We start from the raw sequence: 25,250 nt of genomic DNA on the forward strand, positions 1-25,250 counted from the left end.
TCACAATAGAAGCGCCAAAATTTCCCTATTCTGGTTGGCTGGTGGTACCAAAATCCATAGGTATAGGAGCAGAGGTTCCACTACGAGTGGCCTCGTAGTCATGAATCGCCCCAAGGCAATCGTGAAACTCATCGAGACGAGGGAAACAATGGGAATAGTGACCATGAAGATCACAAAGGGCACAAGGGTGGTTTGTGCGAAGCGTTTTGAGTTTCTTAGGTGGGACCGATATGTTAACATGGACTTCCGAAATATTCGACTCAAGGAACGCTTCATGAACCAATGGTTTAAGTTGAGGAAGTTCATGACAATTGTTGGTGGCATGCCCAACAACGTCACACAAAGCACACAGAGGTGTTAGATTTGGGGCCTTAGGGGCTGGAGGAGCTTGGGGAGCCTTGTCCTTCGAATTTTTCCTTTTAGCTTTTCCCCCTGACCAGATGATTTCGCAACAAGAGCTGGTTCCCGTTGAGTTTGTGATGGAACTGAAGCAGTGGCAAGGGTCATGGGGACCAGTTGAACCAGGGTCAAAGCGTGATATGGTCTTGGCTAACTAAGCGAAGTGTTTGTAGGGGGATCGATGTACCATACTGGGATCTTGAGAGTCATGTTAGGAAATACCAGCGAAGCCACGACAGGTACAAAACAAATTCCCGAAGGGGGGAATAAGAAAGGTATCTGGTTGACAAGATAATGTCCCAACGGAATAGCTCCTAGATGGTTAAGACCTGGAGGAACAGTTCCTGGAGGAAACATAGGAGAGGCACCCACAAATGGAGGAGGTCCTGGGGGAGTGGGTCCGGAGGGTTTAGTTGGAAGAGCAACAACAAGATGTTGAGGAGCTAGTTGTTGATCAGGTGTACCAGACTACTTAAGGGCAACCTGTGACGCTTGTAACATGCAAACACTCATGGAAGTAGGTTCAGAAATGGGAGGGGGAGGACCAAGGAAGGCACCCAACAATGAGGAATCCTTATAGACTCCAGGCGAGACACTGGTGCAAGGAGTTGAAGACTAGTTTTCAGACATCGACAAGATGATGGACTCGGGGGAGGTCATAGATGCCGACTCGTAGTAAGTCAAATGATCAATGGTAACGATCTTCCCTTCATGGGGGAAGCACATCTTGTGGAACACCGCAGACGTGAAAACTGACATGGCATATGTGTAACTACGACCTAAGAGGATGTTGTAATCCAAAGGGGCATCAATGACTTCGATATCGACATGGACAGTCTTGCCTGCAAGGGTCACTGGACAATTGCAGTACATGCCAAGGGGCTGGGAGGAGTGTCCATCCCATGCATGCAAAGTGATGGTGGAGGGGGACAACTTAGGTGACTTGAGTTGTTTCCAAACAACAATGGACATCACACAGGTGGATGTGCCTTCGTCAATAATGCATCTGGAGATGATGGCATTACAGACTCTAACTGGTATCTGGAAAGAAACAAATGAAGGTAATGGGGGTGCTCTGATGTATCAACCAAGAAGACAATAAAACGATCGTCGCAAGGATCCACTGCGCCCAAGGCAGTTAGTAGAGCCTTCTTTTGGGAAGGGAATGACTTGAGGACTTCCAGTGTCGACATGGCGGCAGGTGATTGCGTCAATTCGTCTACTATATGTATGTATGGGCAGCTCTGTTAGAAGCTGCATTACGACATAATGGTCCCTTTGGGATCTTGGGAATGGACTCAACTTTTGGTTGAGGGATCTATAAAGGACCATTTGGTGTCGTAAGAGGCTCAACAGACACTTTGGTTTTGGACTTGGCAATGGATGAAGTGGAGGGCTTTTCATATTGACGCGACCAAGTTTTTAGGTTGATATTGGAGGGGTTAACCTCATCAAAGTTCATCATCAAGATCTGGTAGTCACCAAGACCAGAAGGTTGGGAAAGGTGGGTTTCTTGACCTAGCTGGGGTTGAGAAGCAACAAATCCTTATTGAGGGAAAGGATTTGTGAGCATGGCTAGTTGAGATGGCGTAGGATTCTGAGGCGATTGTTGACCTCGAGAAGCTGCTTGAGCTTCCCACATTTGGCGCATCTGAGGTAAAAGAGTACACTCATGTGTATAATGGCCATGTACACCACAACATGCACAAGGGTTGTTCGTATGAATAACCTTGTTTTTCTTGGGTTGGCTGCCCTGTTGCTGGTTGTTAGTGTTAGGTTGGTTCCCCTAGGGTTCACTAGGCTGGTTACCTTGATTACCCTGGTTACCCTTATTACCCTTCCCCTTATTCTTTTTCTTCGAATTTTGGGGATTGGTAGCACTTTGTTGCACAAACACTTGTACCTGAGGGGGAAGTTGTTGTTGGGGTTGAGGATGCATGGGAGGCTACGCCGCTAATGCTTTAGGGGCTGGAGCGCCAGACTGTGCATAAGAAGGAGCAACACTTTGGTAGATGGGTTGGGGCCCTGGAAACATGTTGCTAGCAGGAGGGGCGTAAATTTTGGAGGAATTGGTGCCCCCTATGGGTAGCCATAACTTTGTTGAGTATATGGCGAAGAGTTTGAAAGAGATCCAACGATATCGTCGGTGGTGTGAGATGCCCCCGGTGCATTGGCACTTCAAGATGAGGGAGGTCTGGAATGATGGTATAGACATAACCGGATTGAGCATAAATCAGATCATATCTCAAAGCGGTCTGGAGAGCTTCTTCCTCGATCTAAGGAAAATGGGATGCGACATCTTTCCCGATGGGGGATAAAAGGCTCTTGAGAAACCAATCTAGATAGACACGGTCTTCGAAAGACGGGGCACAACATGTGCTCCTCCTTCGACACCACTCTTGAACATGGTCAGAAAGGTGAGTGGCAAAGGACTGGCGGAATGTGGTCAATAACTCAGTACCAGTGTCGTACCAGAGAGATAACTGGAAGTATGAAAGGAACGCTTTAGCAAGCGTCGCAAAAACGAAATGAGAGGTGGAGGGTTGGTCTACATACCATTTTGCAGCGTCTCCAGTGAGCGTGCGTTGGAAGAATTGAAGATGAATGGAGTCATCAGTTATGGAGTTGGACGAACACCACATGTGGAAGGATCGAACATGGTTGGTAGGATCCTCTCTAGCAATACCCTCGAACTTTGGGATGTCTGAGGGAAGCTTAGTCGACATAGAGGGCCAACCAACATCATGGTGTATGGGGTCATTTATCAACTGGTTAAGATCCGATAGACTTAACCCAACCATAAAGGGGAGCATGGGGGCTGCCGGAACAATTCCTGAGACTGTTTCGCCTGATGTGACCACCGGTATAGCACCAGAGCCACCACCAGTTTGGGTTCCTGCACTAGTTGTGGGTCCAGACATGGTGATGATATGCGGTGAAGGAGGCTCAGAATCAGATGAGGAATCAGAAGGACTAGGAGAAGAGTCGGGATGGGGACTCAGAGGGCTATGAACTCGAACCCGACAAGGAGGAGTAATACGCCTAAGCGGAAACTAGGGGTGAAGGCCTAATAGTCTCTGCGACTCACGCCTTGGTGGCGTAGTGATGGAAAGACCCACGGAACACGGAAATGTTGAAGGGAGATCAACAATATATCTTCTGTCTCTGATGCGGTGAGATAAATTTATTATGTTAAGTCTTGGCTTGGCAGTGTAAACCAAGCACCCTTCGCTTAAGGTGTGATCGTATGTGCAAGTGTAATAATTGATTAAGCCCAGATCATTTTTGTAGACAATAAAAAAGCTTGCTGAAAATAAACTGAAATAAATACTAGAAAATGAACATCAAAATGATTAACTAAACCCCACCCAAACTGGGTTTGCAAACATTGTACTACTTGGTGGCTTAACCGATGGAAAATACACTAAAACAGTCAAGAGATCTAAATGTCGGTGTGAGTGGATCAAGTGACTCTAAGCTACTAGAAAGTGGTGCAGCGACAACAAAAAAACAGAGAGGAAGATCGTTGCAAAAAGATAGGGAGATGGGTGAAACACCTAGGGAAACCGATGGGACCCTAAGGAAAATGACCAAACAAGTTTAAATGTGAAACTATGGATGGTAGCAACCTATCTCAATAGATCTAAAACAAAAGGTTACAGATCTGGAAAATGTGTCTGAAAGCGCTGCAAAAACTCAGACTTCTCACTCAGCGAAACTCCTCCTAGAAAGATGGAAGTGTACTAGAAGCCCTAGGGAGGCTAAATTTGGCTTCGATGAGTAAAACATAATGGATCAAGGCCTAAGCGGGATGAGATAGAGGTTAAACACCCAGCAGACAGCTCTCATCAAAACCCAGAAACAGATTTGAGAAAAACCCTAAAACCCAGAAATCGCAGGTTCTAACCTGTTTTTTGATGAAATCGCACTTTTTGGGATGAAAGTTGCGTTCTAAAGCCCGAATCGCACCTTTTGGGCTAAAAACTACGATTTCTATTCCAAGACGCCCGTCTGCAAATTTCGGAAAAAAGTGTCGCCTTTATCGCGATTGGTCCCTGTGACCTGTGGAAACGACCAGAAAGCTTGCAGAAGTAAAAAATTCATCAAATATAGGGTTAAAACACAAGGAAACATTAATAGAATTGAAAAAAGAAGAAACCCTAAGCTGAAATCCAAAAGTCACCTAGGTTTCTGGATCTGAAGTATAAAATGCTGTGGAGACGCCAATTTGTTGTAGTGTTTTCTTCTCAATGATGTACGAAAAGAACCCACTTAAGATTGTGGATACAAACAATCTCAACAACAGAAATGATTGCTAAACATTGTAGATCTGCAGCTATTGATAGAAATAAAGCCTACCAAAATTATGATATATGCTACGATCATAGTTAAATAGTGAAAGAAAGAGTAATAACCCCAAACATCCAATGGAAACCAGATATGTAAAGAATAATTTAATAATAACATTCGTGAAGAGAACAGATAAATGTTACCAATCCCTCTCTATGGGATGGGTTCTTGGCTATCCTCGAACGCCTTCAGCTTATGTAGAGTCTCTCTCCTCTATAATGCATAAACCCAACAAAAATATGGTGTGCAACAATGAAAATAATCAGAGTTACAACAATGAGTGCAATAATGAAAAGAGTCAAAAGTGAATAATGAATGGAAAACTCTCCTATTTATAACAAAATATTGAGTTATCCTCCAATAATGAGTAATAATAAAATATTATTGATCTCATTCTTGGAATTACCACTTGGAATATTTTATTATATTTGTTTAGGAGGGAAAAAATATTTAAAATTTTATTAGAAATAATAAATAAATAAATGATTTATTTATTATCTCAAGGAATTAGTTAAGAAATAATAAAAAAATAATGATTTATTTAATTATTCCTAAGGGATTTAGTCAAATTTAACAAAGAATAGTAATTAATTAATGATTAATTAGTTATTCTTAGAGAAAAATAAGAGAAATAATGATTTATATGTTTATTTTTCATGATTTGGTCAAATTTAATAAGGAATAATAATAAAACAATGGTTTAATTAACTATTCCTAAAAGAAAATCAAATAAATAGTGATTTATTTAATTATTCTTCACGAGTTTAACTATAAATTACTTAATAAAGGTGGTTTATTAGGTTATTTCTCACAGTGGAAGCAATTTTACTAGGGTAAAATTGGCTTTACATGGTATACTTTGATCCATCTAGTAAATTAGGCTAGATGATCAATTTTTTGGTGATAACACTATTACCTCCAATTTTAAGGACAAGATGTGGGATGGTAAGGAGCTGGAGTGTAAAAGGAAGCTAAGATACTATAAGGAAGTAATCAACCCCACCCTTGATAACCAGAATTATATCTCTATGTTGACCAACACTAAGAAGAAAATGAACATTGCTAGGATAAGAACTAATTCTCATTAGCTTCGAAGACTACCAAGACTCCCTAGGACGATAGAATTTGCCAGATTTGTGATACTAAGAAGGTGGCAGATGAAAAACACTTCCTTTTAGACTGCTCGACTCTTGCCCATAACCGCTTTCAATTCCTATCATTAGCCACACCTCCAACGTTTTTTACTTATTAAGCTAACCTAACTATAGTGATTCTTTGAGCGCTTATTTCCCTTCTCAATGATCACATAAAAAAGATTTTGAAGAATGACAATTAGACTTTTTTTTAGAGGTCCAATAGACTACATTGGTCTTAGTGGACATTAATCATCATCATCATTATTTTTATTGCTAGTTAAATTTAATATAGTTATTAATTAATAAATATTAATATTAATTAATAATAATAATTAATTAACATGATGATGATGATTAATGTCCACTAAGACCAACGTGGTCTATCGGACCTTAAGAAAAAAGTGGTTAGTTGAGTTTATCTAAAAATTTATGTTTGTGATAAAAAAGAGGGAAATAAGCTTTCCTAGGTCAATGTAGTGGGGAAAATGTTATCGAAATTAGAATGGATGTGAGTAAGGGTCAGACAATCAAAGAGAAAGTTCTTTTTATTTTCGACTCTCTTAATATAGCAAAGGAAGCATATTCCTTCCTCCCAAGGAATCTTGGGAATAGACCAACCAACCCCCAATTTCACTTTAGAGCTCATGAGAATTAGTTCTAATCCTTGAAATATGCATTATCTTCTTAGCACTGGTTAATACAGAAAGGTAATTCTCGTTAGGGTTGATTACCTCTTTATAGTATCTTAACTTTCTTTTCCCCTCTAACTCCTTATCACTGCAGAACTTATCCTTAAATTTATAATAAATATTTTATTATTATTATTATTATTATTATTTATTAAAAAATATAATTATTATTTATTTTATAATTTATTGTTAATAATATTAGTAACAATAATATTTAATATATTAGAGAGAGGAAGCTTGCGGCTGAGAGCTTCGAGAACTAGGGTTTGGTGCTGCAACTTGCAGGTTCAGCAACAGTTCTGGAGGCACATAGAGACAGATTAGTAGATTTACTTCACAGAGGTCGAGGACTGACCCGACAAATGGTAAACGGGGGGTCCACTGGGACCCCATCCTTTAAGCAAGTAGTAATGCAGAAACAGAAAGCACATGAAGGATTTAAAATCACTGGTTATGGAGAGCGTAAGGATAACAACGGAAGCAGTAGAGAAAGGACACAGCAGTTGCAGAAAGAGACAAGAAACAACCCAAAGATGACAGGAAAAGCAAACAATGGACAGGAGAAAAACGACAAAAGAATAGATGCAGGCCAAAAAGACACAGTACCAATAATAACCCAAACAGAAGGCAAATAGGAACATGGGGTAGAGAAGCACCCTTCAAGCTTATAGAGACCAGACATTCAAGCTTATAGAGACCACATGATGGAACATGCAATAATATGAAAGTTCATGGGACTGTGGCCAACAGAACGAGCGCTCTGCCAATGGATCAAGCAACACTGGAATTCAAAAGATGATGTTAAACTACACCTTGGGGCAAAAGGTTTCTTTACTGTTGTTTTTACGAACTTAGAGGACAAGGATAGAGTCTTCGATGGAGGACCTTACTTCTTTGCCTCAACTGGACTCTACATGAGACCTTGGAAGGCAAACTTTGTGCCTGAAAAAGAGACATTCACACAGGTTCCTGTGTGGATCCGCCTATTCTCCCTTCCTATAGACTATTGGGGACTAGCGACACTTAAGCAAATAGGAGACAGTCTCAGAACCTTCATCAAAGCTTCAGAAGCAACGATGCAACGAAGATACACTTCCTGCGCAAGAATTTGTGTGGAGATGGACATCTCAGGAGCCCTGCATGAAGGCCTGTGGTTGGAATTCAGAGATGAGGATTACTATCAAGCCATCGATTACGAACAAATCCCCTTCCGTTGCAGAAGGTGTCATGAGCATGGACACCTTGTCAGAGAATGCCCTTTAAACAGAACAGGGGAAGAGCACAAACCAGAGAAAGCAGCAAAGAGTAAAGAGGCCTTCACAAAGCCAAAAACAAGACAAAGAGCTAACAGGAAAAGAATATACAGAGCAGAGGCAGGCCCAGGCATCATCAACAACACCTTCAGCATTCTAGAAACCGATACAGATTCAGAAGGTACAAACAGGGAAACAAAACTTATTGAAGAATCAAAAGACAAGCTAGAACACAAAACTAAGGATGGGGAGGAAAATATAATCAGAACAGAAGTCCAAATGCAAGAGTTCGAAGACGAACGCGATGAAGACACTGATATGCTAACCAGCGATGGGGGTAGTGAGGAAATGGAGCTCAATGAAGTTCTAGAAAAGGAAGGGGTGAACCTCCCAGATATGGAAAAAAATTGGAGAACTCAAGGGTTGGAAAATATTCCGGAAGAAGAAATAAGGAAGATCAGTGATCTCTTCATCGCAAGACAAAAAGCGGAACTAGATAGGCAAAACAGGAGATTAGGAATTGCAAAAGGCATAGGTAATCATTCAAAGAGCATCTCTCTTAACCCAACAGGTCGGAAGCAAAGAAAAAGAAGAGGCAGAAGAACAAGTGGGGAGGTGCTACATGACTTGGGGATTCTAATGATAAACTCAGGTAAAATGAAGGCTCTACATGCCTTCCCGTCCTACCAATAATTATCTAGTTATAAATGAAAATCATTTCATGGAATGCAAGAGGGCTTAATAGCCAAGCCAAACAAAGACTGCTCAAGAGAAAGTTCCAACAAGAAAAGCCAGATATTATGTTCATATAGGAAACCAAATGTGCCATTAACCAAATGGAGAACATCAGCAAAAGGCTAGGCAAACCTATAAAATATATAGACGTATCCAGTCAAAGATGGGAAGGCGGCATAGCTACACTTTGGGACACCAGAGTAATAGACATCATCTCAATGGAAGCTGCACGATTGTTCATCGCCACAGAAGTTCAAATGATAGGTAACTCTGAAACTTACCTATGCATAAATGTTTATGGACCGCAAAGATTAGAAGACAAATTTTCTTTTCTTAATTCTCTCATGAGTTTAAAGCTAAGATACCCAACCTCTAAGATCATCATGGGGGGGGACTTTAACATGATAATCTCTCTACTGGAGAAGAAAGGAGGACTCAGGAGGCTTAACAAAGATACAGAACTCTTTGTTGAATTCATAGAATCTTCCAAACTAGTAGACATCATTCCCAAAAATGGTTCCTACACTTGGAATAACAGGAGATGAGGAGACAAACGGATTGCCTCTCATCTAGATAGATTTCTGATCTCGGAAAGTATCTTACTCGAAGGAATAATAGTGGACTCTAACATTCTTCCCAGTGGAGGATCAGATCACTGGCCAATCACTTTAGAGGCGACCTTCCTAGGGACCCCTAGAAACAAGCCCTTCAGATTTGAAAAGTTCTGGTTAACTCACCCCGAATTTGCAAACTTGCTGAAGGAATGGTGGTGTGAACCATTGGATCTCAGAGGAACCAAAATGTTCAAGCTCCAAAGCAAACTAAAACACATCAAAAACAGAATTAAAGATTGGAATGCAGCTGAGTTTGGAAACATCTTCGAGGAAAAGAACATCATAGAAGGCAAGTTAAATCAAATTCATAAAGAATGGGCTTCAGGGAACTACAACGAAGACTCAAGAGAACAGGAGAAGGTATTGATGCAACAATGGCAACTCCGTTGCCAACAGGAAGAGACACTATGGAAACAAAAATCAAGGATCCAATGGCTAAAGGAGGGAGAACAAAATACCAAGTTTTTCCATAGATCGACGCTGGACTACAGGGGGGCAAACAAAATTCTTAGGCTCAACAATGAAGCAGGGGAAACTCTTCAAAAACACAAGGAAATATCAACCTTGCTCACTAGGCACTTCAAGCATATAGCTCAGGAAACGCAAGAAGAAAGATCAGAGGCCATAGAGGAACTAACCCAAGCTATACCCCACATCATAACTTCTGAGCAAAACTCTGCTCTGCTAAGAAAGGTTTCGATGGAGGAGGTGGAAGACGCTGTCAAGAGTATGCCAAATGATAAGGCACTGGGGCCTGATGGTTTTACAATAAACTTCTACAAATCATGCTGGCCAACTATTATGGGAAGTTGTCGAAGACTCCAGATGCTCCGGCTCCATTCTCAAATCCATGAACTCCACTTTCCTTGCACTAATTCGTAAGGAAGAATAAGGCAACTCCCCAGAAAAGTTTCGACCCATAGCTCTCTGCAATGTGATATATAAAATCATATCTAAAGTCATAGCCAATAGACTTAAGCCTATTCTTCCTGACTTAATCTCGGAAGAGCAGTCAGGCTACGTGGAGGGCAGGCAAATCTTAGACAACATCCTTTTAGCTCAGGAGATGGTTCATACCCTGCAAACAAGGAAACTACCAGGCATGCTGATGCAGCTAGATCTCTCCAAAGCCTTCGACAAAGTCAACTGGAATTATCTGGAGGCCACTCTGAATGCTTTTGGCTTTGACAAGCAATGGACCAAATGGATCCTTGCTCTGATTAAATCTACCAATTTTTCCATACTGGTCAATGGCTCCCCTTCTGCACCTTTCTCCCCCTCTCAAGGCATTAGGCAAGGAGACCCTCTCTCCCCATTCCTTTTTGTGATCCTTATGGAAGGGCTCAGCAGGCTCATTCACAAAGCAAAAGAGGAAGGGAAAATCAAAGGCTTACACCCTCTCCCCTCCATACCTGCAACTACGCACCAGCAGTTTGTAGATGACACAATGCTGCATGGCACTCCAACTGTGAAAGAAGCTAGGGCCTTCAAAAACATTCTAAACCTCTTCAGCAAAGCTTCAGGTATGGAGATTAATCATGCTAAATCTACTATCTTCTTCTTTAATACTCATCTTGCCATCCAGAACCATCTATCCAGCATTCTTGGCTTTCGAAAATGCACTCTACCATCTAAGTATCTGGGAGTCCCTCTCACAACTAAGCCTTGGCAAAAAATTCACTAGGAAAAAATATTAGCGAAAATGGAGAAAAGATGAAAGCATTGGACTCATAGGGCTCTTAATTTTGTTGGACGACTAGTCCTCACTAAAGAAATACTGTAGGCCATTCCGCAGTATATGCTATCCATCATGCCGGCTCCTAGCAGAATCCTTCAGAAAATTAGAGCTATTCAAAGATCTTTTCTGTGGAGTGGCAATGCTGAGAAAAAGAAATGGGCACTGGTGGCCTGGAACAAATTATGCACTTCGAAAGCAGCAGGTGGCTTAAATTTAATTGATCCCTACACCATCAATATGACATGCGGAGCCAAATTGTGGTGGCATTGGCTGAAGGAAACCAATCTACCCTGGGCTAGACACTGGAAGGAGAAATACACTCCTAAGTGCGACGAACAGGACTTAATAAGGATACAGGAAATGCCAGAGGGTTCTCCAATATGGAATTTAGCTAGAAGAAACCGCAACTTAGTTCAGTACCATAGTTTCTAGGAGATCCGCAATGGGGAAACGACCCTCTTCTGGGAAGATGCTTGGCAGCAGCTCCCAAAGCTGGAAAAACCAGAGCTCGAAGATTTTAAAAGAGAATGCCAGAACAGGGGAAAATTCACCGTCCACCACTACTGGAATCCTAACAGCTGCGACCAGGAATGGAGAGAATGGACACTCCAGGACACTGAAAACCCAATTGAGGGAAACAATAATACAAAGGACCTACTAAACCACATAAACAAACGAAAAATCAGAAAGACCATAGAAAGTGACATGCTGAGATGGTGTATGAAGGGGAGTGGTAACTTCACTCTCAAAGAGGCCAGAGAATAGCTAGAACATTCGGAGCAGGTGGAGGTGATGCAATGGAGCAACAAGATATCGGATCCCATGTTTTGGCCTAAAATAAAAACCTTTCTTTGGCTCCTAATGAGGCGAAAAACTCTCACCTGGGAGAACCTGCGCAAAAAAGGTTTCGAGGGCCCTTCCATATGCCCTATGTGCAAGCAAGCAGAAGAAACCATGAACCATCTATTCCACACCTGTGAATGGGCTGATCACCTTTGGCAAGGGATGGGAACTATATTGCAACAAAAAAACAGAGATAGGGAATCCATTCAAAATACCATTATGAATTGACCAAGCAAGTACTCTAACAACGTAAGAATCAACATCATATGGAAAGTCCTGCCCGGCTTCATAACATGGACCATATGGAAAGAAAGAAATAGAAGAATCTTTCAAAGTGAGCACAGAAATATAGAGCACTCGCAAAGTACCTTAACCCAAAACATTCGACAATTAATCTTGGTAAAATGCAAAGCAGATCCTGACAACCAAGCTTCAGCCGAGGACCAGAGAATTCTGAACGCCTTCAACCTGCTCAATGAACAAAACCTGGGATCCACTGCGCAGCAGCAAAACTTAAACACTGAGCCAAAGGGATGGAAACGTCCGCCAGAAGGGTTTCTAAAGCTAAATTTTGACAGTGCCTCAAGAGGCAATCCTAGCCCGACAGGCATTGGAGGAATCATCCGGAATCATGAAGGAGAAATACTTCACATTTACAGTAAAGCTCTAGGGGAAGGCACCAATAATGAAATGGAATTTGCAACTATGGAAAAAGGGCTAAGGATTCTCCGAATGAACCAAACAAGCAACGCAGTGAATGAAGGAGATTCAGAGGTAGCCATAACTGTGGCCAGGAAGATCTACGGGGGAACGCCAGCCAGCAGAGTCACAAAACACTGGCGACTGTCCAAGGTCACAGACAACATTGCCAAACTGTTAGGAGAAATGAAAGGCCTCATCTTTCAGGCGGTAAGGCGAAATGCCAATTCAGTTGTTGACCACCTGGCAAATCACGGGATTGAACAACCCAACGCAATGTGGGACAGCTGTTGGCAGCATGTTGACAACCAGCAACTAAGGGGAAAATGTATCCAACTCTCACGGTTAGATATGGTGACGGCAGAGGAGTCTGACCGGAGGGTCGAATAGCTCAGCGCCATAATTTCTTGGACAGGCTGACTAGACACGCTCCATTAATTTCCAGTAGGCCGCGAAGGACAAACAGGATGAGGGCAACTATGACAGAAGCAGGTGACAAAGATTTGTGCAGTTTCATGATCTGTGGTGATATGAGCCGCCGAAACATAATAAGAAAGAGGGACACTTGGCAAAACATGGAGCAAGCAGGGAGCGGTGACCGTAAAGGGATACATTTATTCCACAACCCAACCAAAATTCCATCACGCAGCAATTATGGTGATCTGACGTGCAAGTTGCACAAAGATAAGCGATCACACACCGGTAATCTCCCCAGAATTCGTTATTTAACCACTCTCAAATGCCAAACGAAAAACATTGTTTCAGCGTGCAGCAAGACAAAACCTCCTCACTCTGTAAACAGTGCTCAGGATAAAACTAGGCAAGTTAGAAACACCATGGCAGGGGAGGGCAGCCGCAACAAGTCTGCCAACAACGATCTGCAACAAGCAAGAGAGATGTATGAGAGGCGAACCTCGCAAAGGAACAAGCGCAAGATTATTGACTTAGAAGCCACTGTCCAGGACGAGGAAAGCAAGCTTTCTGACTAGCAAATCGAGAAAGAAGTTGATTGGCTCCAAGACCCCGGAACTCCCAGCACTCGAGCCACTCAATTCGTCAGAACTCAAGCTGAGAGCTGGCGCATGAAGACCCTTCTCACGAAAGCAATGGATATCTAGGGTGAACATGCGGAGCAGCTGCGCAAGCTTCAGCAGTTTGCAGAAACCATGTCGCATGATCACATGGCGGTGGTGGAGAGCAGTGAATTCAAGTTAAGCGTGACAAACCAACAAGTCGACACCATGGATAAAAAACTAACGATCTTGATTAAGCTTCTACGACAAACCATCGGGCAAGACAACAAGCCTTCCGACATGCAGAAGGGAGAACCGACTGGAGACCAGCAGGGCAATCCGCCCAAGCCAGGGCAGATCAACATGTCAAGATCTGCTCCGGTCATGGAGATGTTCAAGCGCATTTGACTTTGAAGTCTCTCAGACTCCTCGTCCCCAGCGGACTTCTTTTGCCTCGTGGCTTGCCACCCCTGCTTTCCTCTTCTCAGCGGGTTAATATGTTCACTGTCCAGGTTTCCTCTGTTTATGTCTTTTGTTAGTTCTTGTTCTATGCCGCCCTGCGTGGTGTGCTGGTTTTCAGTTTCCTGTTATGCTGTCTTTTCTAGTTTTCAGTCACTCTGCTCTCTTCTGGTCTCCTGTGGTAAGGCCTGCTGCTTAGCGGCCAGTAATCTGCTCAAGCAGAAGTTTTGTACTATATTTTCATCTTGTTAATATCAAAGCTTACTTACACAAAAAAAAAACAATAATATTTAATATTAAATAATTATTAAATAATAATAACAATTAATTAAATAATATTAATATTAATAGTAAATAATAATAATTAATTAATTGTAATTAATACTAATTAATTTATTAAAAATAAATAATTTATTATTATTATTTATTAAGAAAATATAGAATATTATTTTATTTATTTATTTATATTAATTATTTTTAATTAATTTAACTCAAAAATTTATATTAAATCCAATTATTAATATTATAAACCTTATAAATAATATTACAGAACTTTTAAACTAATAAATGCAAGAAATTAATATTATAAATTAATAGAAATAACAAACTCAAGAAATTAATATTAAAAATATAAATAAATAATATTGTGTCAAACAGTGCTATTATAAATATCTCATAATCCGTGGAAAAGCAAACTCGGGATTGTTAAATTAAGCTATAACTAGCATTTGCACCAGATGTTGCAAAGAAAACGCCGTAAGGCATAAAGTGGGGAAATCCATTATCCATGTAGTGTGTGCATTATTCAACAAGGTGGATCTCTCTAAATTTGTTGCAAACATTTATGTTGTTGCATTGCTAATTTATTTAGAATCTACTACTACCTCCTCTTCTTGGAATATTAAATTTCTTATCACCCCATGATGACAATCCCTCTAATTATTGGCATCACAATTTTTGCACTTTAGTGGCTTTACCTTCAACCTAAAAAAACATGAATTTAAGTCACTCAATTAAAAAGAAATTGCTAAATTGCTATTTATCAGATTTTGAGTAAATACAATTAATAACTCATATTTACAACACTTTAAATATTTACAACCTATTAAGTCTTGTATTTATAACTCATATTTATAACCCTTTAAAATGAAACTAACTATCTATATTTTTATTAATAATAAAAAGAATCTTCTTTATAAATCTAACACTCACATGCTACTCCTATATATTTATCTTATATTTAATATTGAGTGTCCATCAATTGAATGACAAGATGAAAGCTCAACTTAATTGCACATTTTTGAACTGCTTTGTGGGAATTCATGTCCCATTAATTTAATGGCAAATTGAAGTTTCAAATACAGCACACATTTTATACCAGATTCAGAGAGTTCATGAACAAACTTTCAAGGTTTTAATGGATCTAGGTCATTTGTATTTTCTCTCATATTCTAGGTCGTTTGTATTTTCTCTGATGTTGACTATACTAGCAATTGTCCCAAAAGGTACAAACCTTAATGTCCTTTTAATGATCAAGCCTTATGTGAAAACAATCATATTGATGCACTAGTGTACATTGATTTGTTACATTTGTCTTGGTCTATAATAGAGGTGTAACAAATATGCATTGCAAGGTATGTTGAGAATTTGGTTATCTAGTAAGCTTAGAGTCATTCTTGAGTCATTATCTTTACCATCTCAGGAAGAAGAAGAAGAAGAAGAAAAGCCTATTGAATTGAAGAAGAGCCCTAAAAAGTATTAGGATCCATGGGTCATTTTTTTGCATCATGTAGCAAGATAACATGGCTAATTGATTATGCCACATGAAGAATTAGCCTTTGCCAATATTTAGACTTATAACTCGGTGATTTTTTATACTAATATTCTTATACCAATTTACCATGATAATTCTATTCTAAATTAAAACATTGTTTGCAGGCTATCGCGGGAGCTTAGCGTTTGCTCCCTGAAAATATACCTTCAAGGTTCCTTAGGTGGATAGCAGAGCTACTATACTTGACATTGGCAGTTTCTAATGTCAGGCTCTGTAAGGCCAGGATGCCCTTTTTGCTTCTTTTTTTTTTTTTTTTTGGGTAAAACAAGAGACACATTGTACCAGAAGACATATAGGGATTCCGCAGAGGATTCTGTTAAGGTTAAAGTCAAATAACTATGAGTAAAATTCATAGGTACTTTTTTGAAGTACTTATTCTATTTCAAGAAAGATCATTCTATTGTACTAAGAAGTGTGAAATGACCCCGCTTAAGTAAATACTATGTTAGTTCGAATAAGTTTGATAGAATTTAAAATAGGCCATGAACTACTAAGATTTGGCAGAGCTTTATGAATGTTCAGTTAAGTTAGCAGGCTGTTGTCCAGAGGCACAGTTTCAAAGAGAAAATGCCATCTGAAATGAACACTGTTTATTTACTTGTGGAAAATAACCATTAAATAGTCCAATTGAGAGGCAAATGCCAGTATGCAGCCTGCATTTTTTATTATCAAAAGAAGTTAAAGCTTGTTATGCATACCAAATGACAAATACTAATCATTCACATCGCAATAAGGGTTGGAAATTAATAATTCTGGAGGCACCAAATACAAGAGTTCAATACAACGATAAAGCTTATTAATAAACGCAGGGTAGCATTGTCATGCAGGGCACACCAATCACCCATTTTCTACATGAGTTTCCAAAGCATCACTGGACTCTGGCATGATTAGCATTCAACTTGCATTTTACGAGATAGTAAAACTCATCACTGGACTCTGGCATGATTAGCATTCAACTTGCATTTTACGAGATAGTAAAGATACATGGACAGGGTATCTCTAGAACATGACATCATGCTCCTGAGTAACAAATCTAAAAGAAATCTGTATAAACAAAAAAAATACATTTCCAACTGGCTTATCACATATTTCCTAAAAATTTGTGATAGATAACCTACCATAAACAATCCAAAACTCAAACTGGACTAGACGATCTCTTATATCTAAACAAGACTGGGGACTTGAGGCTGTTGTGCAAATTACTGCATACACATTCCATGACAACCTGTACTACAAACTTTCAAATATAATCTGAGCTCCCATATCCCTCTCAAGGAATTATAAGTTTTTCTCCAGCATAGATGGTGTCATCAGTGTACTTATTTGCAGATTTTATTTGATCAACTGAAACCTGCACTCAACCAAGGAAATAGAACCAGTTACACAAGACTTATACAATGGATAGAAGGGAACGAGATGGCAACTTTAGTTTCACATGCATTCAAAAAGCTGAACAGCCACTACGCTAAGAAATGCTCTACAATAAGGTGGAACAAAGAATAAAGATACTTGATAAATAGAGTGAGACCACTCACCAAAATACAAGAGTTCAATACAACGATAAAGCTTATTAATAAATGCAGGGTAGCATTGTCATGCAGGGCACACCAATCACCCATTTGCTACATGAGTTTCCAAAGAATCACTGGACTCTGGCATGATTAGCATTCAACTTGCATTTTACGAGATAGTAAAGATACATGGACAGGGTATCTCTAGGACATGACATCATGCCCCTGAGTAACAAATCTAAAAGAAGCCTGTATAAACAAAACAAATACATTTCCAACTGGCTTATCACATATTTCCTTAAAATTTGTGATAGATAACCTACCATAAACAATCCAAAACTCAAACTGGACTGGCCGACCTCTTATATCTAATCAAGACTGGGGACTTGAGGCTGTTGTGCAAATTACTGCATACACATTCCATGACAACTTGTACTACAAACTTTCAAATATAATCTGAGCTCCCATATCCCTCTCAAGGAATTATAAGTTTTTCTCCAACATAGATGGTGTCATCAGTGTACTTATTTGCAGCTTTTATTTGATCAACTGAAACCTGCACTTAACCAAGGAAACAGAACCAGTTACACAAGTCTTATACAATGGATAGAAGGGAACAACATGGCAGCTTAGTTTCACATGCATGAAATGAACACTGTTTATTTACTTGTGGAAAATAACCATTAAATAGTCCAATTGAGAGGCAAATGCCAGTATGCAGCCTGCATTTTTTATTATCAAAAGAAGTTAAAGGTTGTTATGCATACCAAATGACAAATACTAATCATTCACATCGCAATATGGGTTGGAAATTAATAATTATGGAGGCACCAAATACAAGAGTTCAATACAACGATAAAGCTTATTAATAAACGCAGGGTAGCATTGTCATGCAGGGCACACCAATCACCCATTTGCTACATGAGTTTCCAAAGCATCACTGGACTCTGGCATGATTAGCATTCAACTTGCATTTTACGAGATAGTAAAGATACATGGACAGGGTATCTCTAGAACATGACAACGTGCCCCTGAGTAACAAATCTAAAATAAATCTGTATAAACAAAACAAATACATTTCCAACTGGCTTATCACATATTTCCTTAAAATTTGTGATAGATAACCTACCATAAACAATCCAAAACTCAAACTGGACTGGACGATCTCTTATATCTAAACAAGACTGGGGACTTGAGGCTGTTGTGCAAATTACTGCATACACATTCCATGACAACCTGTACTACAAACTTTCAAATATAATCTGAGCTCCCATATCCCTCTCAAGGAATTATAAGTTTTTCTCCAGCATAGATGGTGTCATCAATGTACTTATTTGTAGATTTTATTTGATCAACTGAAACCTGCACTCAACCAAGGAAACAGAACCAATTACACAAGTCTTATACAATGGATAGAAGGGAACAAGATGGCAACTTTAGTTTCACATGCATTCAAAAAGCTCAACAGCAACTACGCTAAGAAATGCTCTACAATAAGGTGGAACAAAGAATAAAGATACTTGATAAATAGAGTCAGACCACTCACCAAAATACAAGAGTTCAATACAACGATAAAGCTTATTAATAAACGCAGGGTAGCATTGTCATGCAAGGCACACTAATCACCCATATGCTACATGAGTTTCCAAAGAATCACTGGACTCTGGCATGATTAGCATTCAACTTGCATTTTACGAGATAGTAAAGATACATGGACAGGGTATCTCTAGAACATGACATCATGCCCCTGAGTAACAAATCTAAAAGAAACCCGTATAAACAAAACAAATACATTTCCAACTGGCTTATCACATATTTCCTTAAAATTTGTGATAGATAACCTACCATAAACAATCCAAAACTGAAACTGGACTGGATGACCTCTTATATCTAATCAAGACTGGGGACTTGAGGCTGTTGTGCAAATTACTGCATACACATTCCATGACAACCTGTACTACAAACTTTCAAATATAATCTGAGCTCCCATATCCCTCTCAAGGAATTATAAGTTTTTCTCCAGCATAGATGGTGTCATCAGTGTACTTATTTGCAGTTTTTATTTGATCAACTGAAACCTGCACTTAACCAAGGAAACAGAACCAGTTACACAAGTCTAGAAGACTACAACATGGCAGCTTAGTTTCACATGCATTCAAAAAGCTGGAACACATATCCCCATATTAAACCACGTCCTAATCAGAGAGTTGCTATGATTGACAATCTAGGCCATGACATTTCCACATCACATATACACTACATCCACTTTAATTATAATTTCTTTCTGACGGGCCTTCCGCCGATTCTCGGAATAGATTTGCCAGACCCTCTTCTAGACAGATCTGATATTTCATTCAACTGGTTCATTCAACATTCCCTTCGGCTTCAGGAAGCTCATGGAATTCTGATAAATACATGCCAAGAAATGGAACCAGCACAAATAAAAGCTCTCAAGGAAGGAAGGTTCTGAGCGCTGTTGAAATGACCCCTTGTATTTATCCCGTTGGGCTGCTAATAGCTTTGTCTCTTTCAGAATCTGAAGAGAAGTTTGAGAAGGAGGGCTGCCTCAAATGGCTGGACCGCCAGCCCGCCTCGACAGTTCTGTTCGTTTCTTTTGGGAGCCGCGGCACCCTGCCGGAGAATCAGATTCATGAACTAGCTTTGGGGCTAGAAGCAAGTGTGCAGCGGTTCCTTTGGGTGTTGCGTAAGGAGCCTCCTCCTCCAACTGAATCCACAATGACTACCGAAGCAGATATGAGGGAGGTTCTACCTGAGGGTTTCGAGACTCGAATCCAGGACCGTGGATTTGTGGTGGATTCATGGGCGCCTCAGATTGCTGTCCTCTCTCATCCATCCACATACGGTTTCCTTTTTCATTGCGGTTGGAATTCAACGACCGAAAGCATCTTACATGGAGTGTCAATGATCGCTTGGCCTCTCTTCGCTAAACAGAGAATGAATTCCTTCCTTCTAGTGAAGGAGATGAAGGTGGGCATTGAAGCGTAGAAGGGCGCAGATGCATTGGTGAAGAGAGAGGAAGTGGAAAGAGCGGCAAGGGAATTAATGGAAGGAGAGGGGGAATGGAAATGAAGAAGGGGATGGCAAAATTGAGGGGAAGGCCCATCATTGAGTGACAACTGTCTTAAGGATGGAAAACATCACGAAAATGGTTTCTAAAAAGCGCAATATTCTCAACTGCCTACGACATTCCAATAATCTGAACCGCCTACAACATTTTTCACCGAGATCTAATGGCTGGAGTTTATTCCATCGTCTAACAATCGATCTAAAGGGCCATAACAAGACAGCATGGCATGGAGGGGAGTTCGTTTCAGAGGGAACGCCTTACGGCGTAAATATTATCGAACTCCTGAAAGGGTATACCTATCCACTCTTAAAACTATTTTGCAGATGGTGCAAGGCTTTATGAACCACAACCCCATGCCAGAATTCAGAGAGTTCACTCACGCAGTTGCATAAGCATTTGTGCCATAATCCTAGATTTACTTCTCTGAGCCCATTAGACTTGAATGCTATTCTTCGACACAAAAAATTGCAGACTTCTTCATGCATGGCAAATATCAGTGCTAAATGGTGTTCAACATCCTTGTAATTATGATAAATTTTAGGTGATTGAATTACGATATAACTTTCAGGCAATTTAATTTGATTTGCAGATTCCAAAACATTTTAGTAATCAAATTTCCTTAATATTCTGCAATCTTGAATTTCATTACGTGTGCTCTTAACAACGCTCAGCAGACTTGGCTAGTTTCGATCAGAAGATTGCACCCTCACATTTCTTTGAAGGATCTGGATGAAATGGCATGTTTATTATTATTACTGGCAATGCAGTATCTATGGCGATCTGGCCTCTTCTGTGAATTCTACTCGTTTACTGGCATTCCATTTTAGTTTCTCTTTGAACCATCTCAGCTCTATGGTTGTTTCCCATCGATAAAGAAAATCCATGGCTTAAGGAGATTCTCATGACAGAGAAAAGAAATGAAAGCACGAAGTCATACTTGACATACAGAAAATTAAGAAACCATGAAAGAAAAGAATTAAAGGAATCAGAGCCATTATATAAATTGCCATTGTTCCATTACAGTTCAAGCAAAATGTGGCTTCTTGATAGAGGAACATAACATGTTGCATTCATAGACATTTAATTGCTTGCTTCCTGGACATGATTTCTCATGGATACCACTGTACTCAAATTGCAAAGGCAAAATACATCACAAATACACAGACAACAACTAAAATAAAAGAATCTTTAGCTCCTTATTGACCTACTACTACTCATGATGATCACCAGTGCTGTTGTTTCTGTAAAACCCCATCTGATCCTCTGAGCTCATCAAGAGGGACCGAAGAATCTCGCTGCTGTCGCTGGAAGCCCACTCCATCGGATCCACAGAGCTTATGAGCGACCGAAGAATCTCATGCACGACTATCCATCTGTTGCTGAAAACATCCGCAATCTTTATACCCACATAATTGACAGAGAAGGGTTTGCTATCGCTCACAACCAGCGATTTCCCGTGGAGGAGAGTCTTCAGTCTTGTGCCCGCCGAAAGCTGCACCAGATCTGCCAAAGGCAGCCTCATGTTGGGAACCACATGGTACCTCACATTGTTCGAAAATTCTTGGCCTTCGCTTGAGAAAACAGAATCGTCGCTGAGAGTAAAGATGGTGAGGTTTTGCAGGCGCAGAAGCTCAGGGGACTTGATGCGCATGGCCAAGGCGAGGATGCTGTAACCGCGATCTCTAAGACTGAGCGCTGCATCTTGCAGCATGAAGGGCGTTATGACATTCAGGGGATGATCAGGACCAGGACTAGCTGATGATGATGGTGATGGTGACATCATTGCAGGAACAGGGGCTCCCGCAGTTGTGTCATAATTACTGTGATCAAGATCAAGATCAAGAAGCAGCTTGTCGACGCCATGGATCGCTAACAGCCCGTCATTGAGAATGTCAGGATGCGAGACAAGAACTCCATTAATGTACACTGGATGATACTCGGCCGGCATCTGAGTGGAGGGAGAGATGGAATCTTGGCGGCCACCTCCGTGAGAATTACCTGTGACGACGAGGCTGCAGTGGGCGGCAATGGCTTCTAGGTTTGTTCCGTTGGGCAGCTTTTGCAGATCGGCGTGGGTGAAGAGGCCCTTGGCGATGTGGTGGGAAAAGACCCATCATTGAGTGACAACTGTCTTAAGGATGGAAGACGATCTAATGGCTGGAGTTTATTCCATCGTCTAACAATCGATCTAAGGGCCCATAACCAGACAGCGCGGCATGGAGGGGAGTTCCTCTCAGAGGGAACGCCTTACGGCGTAACAAGATTCTCGGTTGGAATTTTGTGTGGCCAAAAGAATATTGAGTTACGAAGTCAGTGAGAGCTACGGATGGCAATACGTTGTAGAGACATATAATAGCCTTTGATCCCTGTGATCTCATTCTCTTTCGCTCCCAATAGGACAATTGATGCATCATATTAGTGCACATATCACGCTTCTCTATAAGAAACTTAACTCCTCCAAAAACAGATAACAATATCAATAACAAACAAAGCATGAATGGTATTTCAGTTAAAGCGTTTGGAGAATACATCGTTTGGAGTGTAAGGCGTTTGGATTGGGAGGAGGTCCATGGAGCTAAGGAGTGGCAACTATGTATGTATTGGAGAGGCGGTGTGGGTGCCGCAACGTATGAAGACTTTCAAAAGAACAGAAAATAACGCACAGTTTCGTTGCGCAAGTGGGGAGAGTAGCGTAGTAACTTGGTATGGGCAGCGTGCTAGTCGAAGGAGAATCCTACACAAAAGATAGCATTCAACACATAGAGAATTGCATAAAACTCAGGTGACAGGAAGAGCGCAGGTGACAGGCGTCGGAGGAGCCCATGCTGGTGCCTGAAAGCCTGAAGCGTAGACAAAGAACAAAGGAGTTACTATGACAGAACTGGCAAAGAATGCAGCTAGAATTTATCTGATGGCACATTCATTACATTTGGGACTAATAGTAGAATTGTCATGCACAGAGACGCCACAAAACTAGTGGCTCAAATTTGAGTAGGGTAGGAAATCCCCTGCACTTTTCATACCATGTTAAAAATAACCATGGGGAAGACCAAATATGAAGGATAAGCATTGAATGCATTATTATTCACAATAATACACATTTATAATACATAAGAGTGACCCTTGGTTTCACATTCCAAGTGGTCTCTTGGACTCCATTAGACCGTTCAACGCCCACACCTTAACCCTTGGCAGATTAGGTGTCCAACAGATTTAAATTCTGGATCCAACGAGCACCACCCTGCGTACTTTGGACAGACCCAGAGTGAGATAAACTGGAAATCATGAAATAATCTGTTTCTTGTCAATATTTTGGAGGGAAAGAAAGCAAGCTACTTTTTTAGTCGCATTTTCAATTTATTTCTTTGAAGGTCTATTCAAATTTTAAGTGTACGTACTCATCTGATGCGGAATGAAATTTCAGATCCAACCAATACGCAAAATTCACTTAATGGTTTCTCACGTTTACAATTCCTCGACTCCTTCAGAATGTAACTTTCTCTTTCATAAATATAAAAGTTACAAAGTTTTCCATTGGAAAAATAAAAGAATTTCATTATGAATATTCAGCGCAATGTCGTCCAAATTTTTTAGACCAAACATCATAATGGAATGCAAACTAAAGAGGGAAAACCAACATCACTAAAAAAAACCCCTTGCTAGCAGACTAAATAATATAAATATGAAACAAAGATTCACAAGTAAGAATAAATAAAGCTGCTATGGTTTCTGTAGGTCAAAATAAACAGATAGAGCTAGAGATTTGGAAAAAAAGAACAGCAGCATATCTTCAACAAAGAATAAACAGAGAAAATAAGTGGAGAGGTCTGTCCCATTGAACAGATAACATCATAGAATTTTGTTTTGATCTGGCTAAAGTGGTTCAAAGGAGTAATTGTTATCATCTCCACCTGGCTTCAAACCACACATGTGACATGTTCACTCTTCATGAGCTAATTGTTGATTGAGGCTTTCCATAAGCAATGAAAGTGTATCTCACTCTTGCTTACAGGCCAGAGGGTGGGGTGAGTCTTGAGAGAAGTTACATAAAAATGAAAAATAATATCATAAAATTATCCAAGACAGGCAAACAATTAAAAAATAAGCATCTGAATATTATCATTATCTATAAAAATAAGATGAATCTTGCCAAAAGAATTACTTGTGAAACAATTTGGTCTCAAACAAATATAAAGAAGGCAATAAATGGGTATACATGGGTAATCTGGCATTCTTAAAAGTCAGTCATACAAATATCTGTTGCTTATAATACCTTCTATTCATAAGGCTCGTATATGGGAATTGTACTGCACGAAGTAGATAGATGAACCACACAGGAAGCATCAAATGAAAACTTTTACATCTAAAATTAAAGTCCAGAACTGATTCTAAAAATAGGTTAGGAATGTAGTGCGATTGGATGATGTCTGGAAAGGCATTTGGTAGAACTATGACAAACCTGGTTAGTTAAAAAGAGGATATCTCCACCTGATAGGGTAAATGTATGTTTTCTCTTTTGTTACCTTACAGATCTTCATATCTTCCTACCCTTTAGCATATCCGACACACTATGGAATGTCCTCTCCCGCAACATTTACAACAGGCTAATACAATAGAATCAGTTCAGCGGATTCAAAATGATCCTCTGTTTTGATCTCGAATAGTACTTGGACTCATTCATTTGCAACTTTCTTGATTATTGAAATATGTCTGCATCGAGAGCCTACTAATAGAAACCGAAAAGATGTAGCGTGGGGTACCAAGACATGTTGAGAAGGAAAAAATCGATATGATAGGGGTAAGGAAGAGGAGATTGGACAACAGGCAATACTCACCTGCTCTCTGACTTCATCTGAAATCTCTAATAAATCATATGGCATGCCATCTAG

At 40.2% G+C, this 25,250-nt stretch overlaps 1 protein-coding gene and 1 pseudogene across 1 annotated transcript; one reads left to right on the forward strand and one right to left on the reverse strand.

Annotated features, from left to right (window-relative positions):
- The first annotated feature begins 19,754 nt into the window (after positions 1-19,754).
- On the forward strand, positions 19,755-20,279 carry LOC149238150 (UDP-glycosyltransferase 88F4 pseudogene; annotated as a pseudogene).
- Positions 20,280-21,571: 1,292 nt separating this feature from the next.
- On the reverse strand, positions 21,572-22,309 carry LOC149238151 (uncharacterized). The gene has a single exon (XM_089369486.1). The coding sequence runs from the start codon at positions 22,307-22,309 to the stop codon at positions 21,572-21,574; it is 738 nt and encodes a 245-aa protein (XP_089225612.1).
- Positions 22,310-25,250: the final 2,941 nt, after the last annotated feature.

The sequence above is a fragment of the Pinus tabuliformis genome, chromosome 8 (genome assembly GCF_031772625.1).
Source record: "Pinus tabuliformis cultivar Carrire ecotype Pingquan chromosome 8, CPIR1, whole genome shotgun sequence".
Classification (NCBI taxonomy): Eukaryota; Viridiplantae; Streptophyta; class Pinopsida; order Pinales; family Pinaceae; genus Pinus; species Pinus tabuliformis.

Bases quoted from the DNA above. Each gene is read 5' to 3' on its own strand.
- LOC149238151 (XM_089369486.1), bottom strand. From the start codon at position 22,309: ATGCCGGCCGAGTATCATCCAGTGTACATTAATGGAGTTCTTGTCTCG.